Source organism: Danio rerio, chromosome 1 (genome assembly GCF_052040795.2).
Source record: "Danio rerio strain M-AB ecotype USA chromosome 1, GRCz13ab, whole genome shotgun sequence".
Lineage (NCBI taxonomy): Eukaryota > Metazoa > Chordata > Actinopteri > Cypriniformes > Danionidae > Danio > Danio rerio.
Window position 1 is genome coordinate 67,501 of NC_141021.1, and position 7,500 is coordinate 75,000.

At 52.6% G+C, this 7,500-nt stretch overlaps 3 protein-coding genes across 6 annotated transcripts in view; 2 read left to right on the forward strand and 1 right to left on the reverse strand.

The window, feature by feature from the left end:
- eed (embryonic ectoderm development) overlaps positions 1-527 on the forward strand; it is a 6,778-nt gene extending 6,251 nt beyond the window's left edge. Inside the window, 2 exon segments of the mRNA NM_001017766.2 lie at positions 67-140; positions 297-527. Coding sequence (NP_001017766.2) covers positions 67-140; positions 297-423 — 201 coding nt within the window. The 3' untranslated portion in view covers positions 424-527.
- Positions 528-1,554: 1,027 nt separating this feature from the next.
- hikeshi (heat shock protein nuclear import factor hikeshi) lies at positions 1,555-3,926 on the forward strand. 3 transcript variants are annotated; one of them, XM_087235637.1, is made up of 6 exons: positions 1,555-1,711; positions 2,731-2,968; positions 3,226-3,377; positions 3,491-3,609; positions 3,688-3,752; positions 3,791-3,926. In XM_087235637.1, exons 1-5 carry the CDS (start codon positions 1,682-1,684, stop codon positions 3,740-3,742), a joined length of 594 nt encoding a protein of 197 aa, XP_087091763.1. In that variant the 5' UTR covers positions 1,555-1,681; the 3' UTR covers positions 3,743-3,752; positions 3,791-3,926.
- Positions 3,927-4,038: 112 nt separating this feature from the next.
- The window catches only part of tmem39a (transmembrane protein 39A), a 5,393-nt gene continuing 1,931 nt past the window's right edge, over positions 4,039-7,500 (reverse strand). Inside the window, exons 2-8 of one of the 2 annotated variants that reach the window (XM_087235205.1) lie at positions 7,358-7,500; positions 7,004-7,087; positions 6,769-6,923; positions 6,070-6,385; positions 5,478-5,665; positions 5,027-5,147; positions 4,039-4,785 (exon numbers count right to left, since the gene is read on the reverse strand). The exon at positions 7,358-7,500 is cut by the window's right edge and continues 80 nt beyond it. In XM_087235205.1, the coding sequence (XP_087091331.1) occupies positions 4,546-4,785; positions 5,027-5,147; positions 5,478-5,665; positions 6,070-6,385; positions 6,769-6,923; positions 7,004-7,087; positions 7,358-7,500 (1,247 nt within the window). In that variant the 3' untranslated portion in view covers positions 4,039-4,545. 2 annotated transcript variants of the gene reach the window in all.

Genomic DNA, 7,500 nt, shown 5'->3' on the forward strand with positions numbered 1-7,500 from the left:
TCTGACTGTGTGTGTGTGTGTGTGTGTGTGTGTGTGTGTGTGTGTGTGTGTGTGTGTGTCCTGCAGATGCTGGCTCTGGGGAATCAGGTGGGGAAGCTGTACGTCTGGGATCTGGAGGTGGAAGATCCACATAAAGCAAAGTAAGACCTGAGTGCACTGACCACACTCCTCTTCCTCCTCCACTCTTCCTCTTCCTCCTCCACTCTTCCTCTTCCTCCTCCACTCCTCTTCCTCCACTCCTCTTCCTCCTCCACTCTTCCTCTTCCTCCTCCTTCAGTGTTCTTCCTCTTCCGCAGGTGCACCACCCTGACGCTGCCGCGCTGCACCTCCGCCATCCGGCAGACCAGCTTCAGCCGTGACAGCAGCATCCTGATCGCAGTGTGTGACGACGCCTCCATCTGGCGCTGGGACCGACTGCGCTGATTGGATGATGATGATAATGAGGAGGATGATGATGATGATGATGATGATGATGATGAAGATGCTTCACTCTGCTTTTGTCTTTAATAAAGTATATTTTTATAGGCTGACTCTCCTCTCAGACTCTGATTGGTTAAACTCCTCTCTGTGATCAGGCAGAGCATCACAGCGTTCAGGAGAGCGAGTTAATCTGCATATTCGGTGGGTTAATTTGCATATTCATCAGGTTAATTAGCATGTTCAGTGGGTTTATGTGTGCAGCCTGACACACGCGTGTGTTGTTCCTCGTCGCTGTCTCTGCTGTCCTGCTTGGTTCGGGTGTTTCTGCACTCTTCAGTGTTTGGACTCTCAGCAGTGAAGATTAAAGCACACTGAACTGGACTGAACACTGAACTGGACTGAACACTGGACTGGACTGGACTGAACTGAACACTGAACTGGACTGAACACTGGACTGGACTGGACTGAACTGAACACTGAACTGGACTGAACACTGGACTGGACTGGACTGAACTGAACACTGAACTGGACTGAACACTGAACTGGACTGAACACTGAACTGAACTGGACTGAACACTGAACTGAACTGGACTGAACACTGGACTGAACACTGGACTGGACTGAACACTGAACTGAACTGGACTGAACACTGAACTGAACTGGACTGAACACTGGACTGAACACTGGACCCACACCGCTTCAGTTCACTATAGTCTGTGTGATCTGCTTTGACAGTCTGCAGTGTAGAAGCGCTGGAGGAACACACATGAGCTGAACTGGATTAATAATGAAGCGGGTCCAGTGCGCTGATATCACTGATTATCCTGACAAAGCTGAAGGACAGAGTCTCCCGCAGCTGAGTGTGTGTGTGTGTGTGTGTGTGTGTGTGTGTGTGTGTGTGTGAGAACAGGAGCAGTTATAGTAAAGCTGCAACAGTCGTCTGCTCTCTCTCTCTGTCTCTCTCCCTCTCTCTCTGTCTCTCTCCTCTCTCTCTCTCTCTCTCTCTCTCCTCTGCTCTTCGTCGCGCTTCTCTGGTTTGAAATCTGCTCTATTTCCCTCTTCCTGCTGTTAGGCGGAAGTTCCACGCAGGATCGACCAATCAGCGACGCGCGGTTGTGTTTTGTTTCCGGGGTCAGAGTGTCTGCTAATGGAAGTTTCTAGCAGTCGGCAGCATGTGTGAAGCTGCGAGTTATTATCATTAGCATCAGCATTATCAGAGCGCTTCCGCTGTTTCCCCGGATGAGTTTGTGAGAGGCTGAGGATGTTCGGCTGTTTAGTCGCGGGCAGACTGGTGAGTGTGTTCATCATTACATCCAGATCTAATACACATCTCTGAACACACACACACACACACACACACACTCCGCCTCTGGTGTGCCTGTTCTGCTTTGCTGTGGTGCTTCTCTCCAGCACAGATCCGCGGTGGCGACAGTAGCAGCAGTGTGTGTATGTGTGTGTGTGTGTGTGTGTGTGTGTTTGCTGCTGTGTTCTCGGTGCAGTCGAGTCTGTCTCCTCATCAGTGGTCAGTCAGTGGGGTAAATGCTGAGCTAGTGTTCTCCCCATACTGATAAACTCCCGGTGAGCTGTTATTGTGAACCTTTTCCATCTTATTCGTTTCCTTTTACAGCATCAATGTTGTAATGTCATTAAAACACACTTTGGCATTGATTCAGTTGTTCAAGCGTAAATCGAGACTAAAAGCCGTGTACTCGCACAGGCCCGTCGACAGGCTAGCGCAGACGCTCCACTGACCATCCTGGGGTAAATAAGTGCTGATATATAAAGACATGCGGGGGAAATGTAGTTTAATGCAGTGCTTCTGTACAATCTGAGACCTATTTTATACCGGATATCACTCAGCCAGTGGAGATCGCAGATTTGTAAACAAAACAGACCTTACATCGCCATACAGTTCACCGGAAGCGCTTAACCCAGCTTCCTGGCCGATTAAAAGTCCTTTTAGCATGCTTCGGCATATACCCTATTAGTTCAGAACATATAAAAGCACAATGAACTAAATCTTCCCTCGGAAGTGGTGTGCCTTTGTGCTGTGTCTGTGTTTACTCGTTGCTATCTTCACACTGGCGTTAGTCTTGACTAGTGCGACTGAACGACCGCTGTCCTGGGAGCCCTGTACCAATATGGCGGCGCTATTGACGCATGCTCAGGGTCCGTATGCGAAATCTAGTGTGTGTGTATATATATTTGCGGTCTGAGGAGCAGATGTTGAAGATTCATACATGTAAATGTTTAATTATTAAATTATTTCCATGATCAGAATACTGAAACCTGTGTGTGTGTGTGTGTCAGGTGCAGACAGATGCGCAGCAGGTCGCCTCTGATAAGTTCGTCTTCAATCTGCCGGATTATGAGCATGTCAATCATGTAGTGGTGTTCCTGCTGGGCACGGTGCCCTTCCCGGAGGGCCTAGGCGGCGCGGTGTACCTGTGTGTGCCGGGCGGGGCGGCGGGGCAGGTGTGGCAGCTGCTGGGCTTCATCACCAACGAGAAACCCAGCGCCATCTTCAGGATCTCCGGGCTGAAAGCAGGTCAGCAGCAGCTCCACCGCTCAGGAGCAGCGCACACACACACACACAGAGGGACACTAACCCTAACCCACAGCAGACGAGAAGAGGGCTAATGATGGAACCGTGTGTGTGTGTGTGTGGACTCTTGATCAGCACTCGATGGAGAATAATCAGGAGTGTGTTTGTGTGTGTTTGTGTGACTGCAGAGTACAAGAGTCTGACAGCGCAGCGCACACACACACACTATAGTCAGTCCGGTGTTTGATCTCCTCCTGCAGGTGAGGGCAGCTCTCACCCGTTCGGGATGATGGACGCTCCTGCGGCCCCCTCTATGGCTCAGGTGGGTGTGTCTGTGGAGGGTTTACACCTGCTGGCTCAGCAGACTCCGGTCTCCAGCTCTGCCGTCTCCACACTGGACTCCTTCACACAGGTAACAGCAGCCTGAACATGCTTATAAAGGTGTCAGGGGGACAGCTGAGGGTGTGAGCGCATCAGCACGGTGTTGATCCACACGTGTGTGTGTGTGTGTGTGTCTCTCTGCAGTTCACACAGAAGATGCTGGACAGTTTGTTCAACTTCACCTCCTCCTTTGCGCTGTCGCAGTCACAGATGAGCCCGAACCCGTCAGAGATGTTCATCCCGGCCAGCTCCATCCGCAGATGGTGTGTGTGTGTAATTGTTTATGGTGCTGCATTGACCTGTGTGTGTGTGTGTTAACAGTGTGATTTTGGTCTCCACAGGTATGAAAACTTCCAGAGGCGATTGATGCAGAACCCAAACTTCTGGAAGACATGAGTCGCTCAGCGTGTGTGTGTGTGTGTGTGTGTGCGCGTGTGTGTGTGTGTGTGTGTGTGTGTGTGTGTGTGTGTGTGTAAGACAGATCCTCTGCTGCCGGAGCTCACACTCCTCTGTCAGATCAGACTCTCGGATGTTTTCTAACACACTGAACTCCTGAATAAAGTCTGCAGCTGATTCTGTAGATCAGTGTGTGTCTGCAGCTGTTTGTGTGTGTGTGTGTGTGTGTGTGTGTGTGTGTGTGCGCGTGCGCAGTTGTTCTGCTGGAGCAGCATGTCTGTAAAGAATGACACTTGTTTGACCCAGAAAAGCATAAAAAAAGAGTTTTAATAATTAAGCACAATCAGTCCTGTATAAAACACACAGCGCAGGGGGCGGAGCCTGCGCATCAAGGCAGTGTGTGTGTGTGTGTGTGTGTGTGTGTGATGATGATCCGCAGGTCTGCTTCATCACTCCTCCTCCTCCTCCTCCCTTTGGTTGTGTGAAATGCAGACGTTTAGTAAAATACTGTAAGCTGGACCGTCACAGGCTCCGCCCAGAGTCCAAAGAGCCCCACCCTTACACGAGGCCACGCCCCTGGGGTTTGGCACAGAGTAGGGAGCGAGATGTCCGGCCGGTCTGAATCTGCAGGCGGACGCTGGAGGAACACTCAGGAGAGGCGGCAGAGCGAGCCGGACCGCCCCCCTGCCCAGCGCTGCTCTGTGATTGGTCAGATTCAGTCTTTGGCTGGCTCTGGGTGAGCGGTGGTGTAGCGGCGCAGAGGAAGCGTCCCCTACACAGACGGAGCGGCGGCGGCGGGGGGGTCAGTCTCTCTTCATGCCCAGGCCGGCGCTGCCCAGCGGGTGCGAGTACGCCTTGCCCAGCACCAGCCGGTCGCGCAGCAGCTTGAAGAGCACGTAATAATTGCAGACGAGGATCAGGCCGAGCGAGAGCGTGTGATTCCAGCGCTCAGAGCGCAGCAGAGAGTACAGCTGATACACAACCACACTGCACTCGATCCCGATCAGCACATTCAGCAGCCGCAGCGGCTTGTGGAAGAGGAACTGCAGACACACACACACACACACACACACACACACACACACACACACACTGCATCAGCATAATGACACAACACATTAGTATCCTGCAGCGACACAGCGGAGATCAGAGATCAGCACAGCGGAGCCTCCATCAGCTGCTGAGCACTCCACACCATACTGCATGTGTGTGTGTGTTGGTCTGAACTCAGGCTGCTGGTGTGTGTGTGTGTGTGTGTGTGTTCTGCAGCTCACAGATACTCACGTAGAAGCGTGCGTGCGAGACGTCGGAGGGCAGAGCCACGTTATACGGGCCGACGGCTTTATACAGGCAGCGGCTGTGGCGGACCAGAACCCCCTGCGGCCAGATGGTGCTGTCGGACCAGCTGAAACACACACACACACACACACATCACAACTCTGCTGCTGATGAAGACACACACATACACTGAGGCTGTCTACACTAATGTTGTCTTTCAGAAACACACATCTCCACTCGTGTGTGTGTGTGTGTGTGTGTGTGTGTGTGTGTGTGTGTATGTGTGTGTGTGTGTGTTTGAGACAGGAGATGAAGAGCTCCCTGCAGATGCTGTGCAGAGCAGACAAGTGTGTGTGTTCATGATGCACTTCAGTCATGTGACACCTCAGCTGACCAATGAAGGACTCCGCAGAGCTGTCTCACACACACACACACACAGAGAGAGAGAGAGACTGACGTGTGCTGCGGGGTGTTGCTGCAGGATCCGGGCTCCAGCCTCTGCCATCTCCCCAGGTGAGCGGCGCAGCGGTGCAGCAGGTCACAGTAATGCGGCGGCAGCAGGTGACTCATCAGCATCACGAACGCGTTGATCCACACCATGATCAGGTGCTCACAGGACCAGCGCATGTCATAGTACTGAGTGCTCTGCAGGACACACACACACACACACACACACACACACAGTGAACAATAATGCTGCTTAAAGACTGACTCCTGCATCGTGTGTGTGTGTATATGCGTATGATTGTGTGTTTGTGTGTGTGTGTGTATATGCGTATGATTGTGTGTTTGTGTGTGTGTGTGTGTGTGTGTGTATGCGTATGATTGTGTGTTTGTGTGTGTGTGTGTGTGTGTGTATGCGTATGATTGTGTGTATGTATATGCGTATGATTGTGTGTTTGTGTGTGTGTGTGTGTGTATATGCGTATGATTGTGTGTTTGTGTGTGTGTGTGTATATGCGTATGATTGTGTGTTTGTGTGTGTGTGTGTGTATATGCGTATGATTGTGTGTTTGTGTGTGTGTGTGTTTGTGTGTGTGTGTGTTCACCTTGACGAAGCAGAGCGGCAGGAAGGCCACGTAGTACGCGCTGAGCAGTGAGTTGAACAGCACCTCCTTGATGCGGCGGTTGAAGTCGGTCTTGAGCTGCTGCACTTCACTGCGGATGAGCTCAGGTGAGGGCGGGCAGGTGTGTGTGTGCGTGTGTGTGTGTGTGCCGCTCAGCTGCTGGCGCAGGTTCTCCCGCAGCAGCGTCAGGAAGTCTCTCGGCCGCAGCAGCGCCCCGTCGGCCCCGTCCGCATCCGCAAAACCGCAGTCGGGAGAGCCGTCCTGATGGAGGCAGCACAGCGGCACGTACACACCGAACCTGCACACACACACACACACACACAGAGAGAGAGAGAGGATTCATCAGGTCATTCACACACACACACACACACACACACACACACACACTCCTCTCTGCAGTGTTGTGAGTGTGTCAGCACACACAGGTGTGTAGATCAGAGCACAGCGCCTCCTGTTGGCAGACTGACACTGACACAGAACAGAAGATGGAGAACTCGTGCAGAGACCGCACACACACACACACACACACCGCAGCGTCTCGCAGTGTGCCAAATACACACAGACATGGATAACCCGGCTCCAGCAGTGTGTGTGTGTGTGTGTGTGTGTGTGTGTGTGTGTGTGTGTGTGTGTGTGTGTGTGTGTGTGTGTGTGTGTGTGTGTGTGTGTGTGCTCACTCACGGGTATCCCAGGAACAGCAGCTTCAGCACCGAGTGGCTCCGGAAGAGGTTGAGCAGCGTCCAGCACAGAACCCAGCCACACAGCGTCAACACACACACACGCACCGCCAGCAGGAGCACGTAGCACAGCGGAGACGCCGGACACGCCACACACACCTGAACACAGAGGAGAGACACTCATTACACATGCACACAAACACACACACACACAGGAGAAACACGCAACACACACACACCTCCGACAGCAGCGTCCACACCAGCCTGCGGGACAGCATCACTGCGATGAACACGGCCAGGTGAGCGTCCATCAGGTGGAAGTTCTACACAGAAAACAAACACACCATCAGCTCACACACACTCACACTCACTCACACACACACACACACACACACAGGTCCAGCTACAGAAGTAGGTGAACACATGAACCGGTTCTGTCAGACCCCTGCCAACAGCACAGAGCAGCGTGAACATACTGCGAGACGTCTCCTGTGTTCACTGAAGAGGCGAGGCTGGGGTCAGGCCCGCAGTACAGTAATAATAGTGTGTGTGTGTGTGTGTGTGTGTGTGTGTGTGTGTGTGTGTGTGTGTACCAGTGACGTGGAGGCGGTGGGCTGGCTGTAGGAGGACCACCACACCGTCCTGTAGATGTTGATGTACTGGACCAACAGCGCCACCAGCAGGTAGAGGAGCAGCAGCGTCTCGAACAGCAGGTTACTGTCCAGAGGGAGATCCG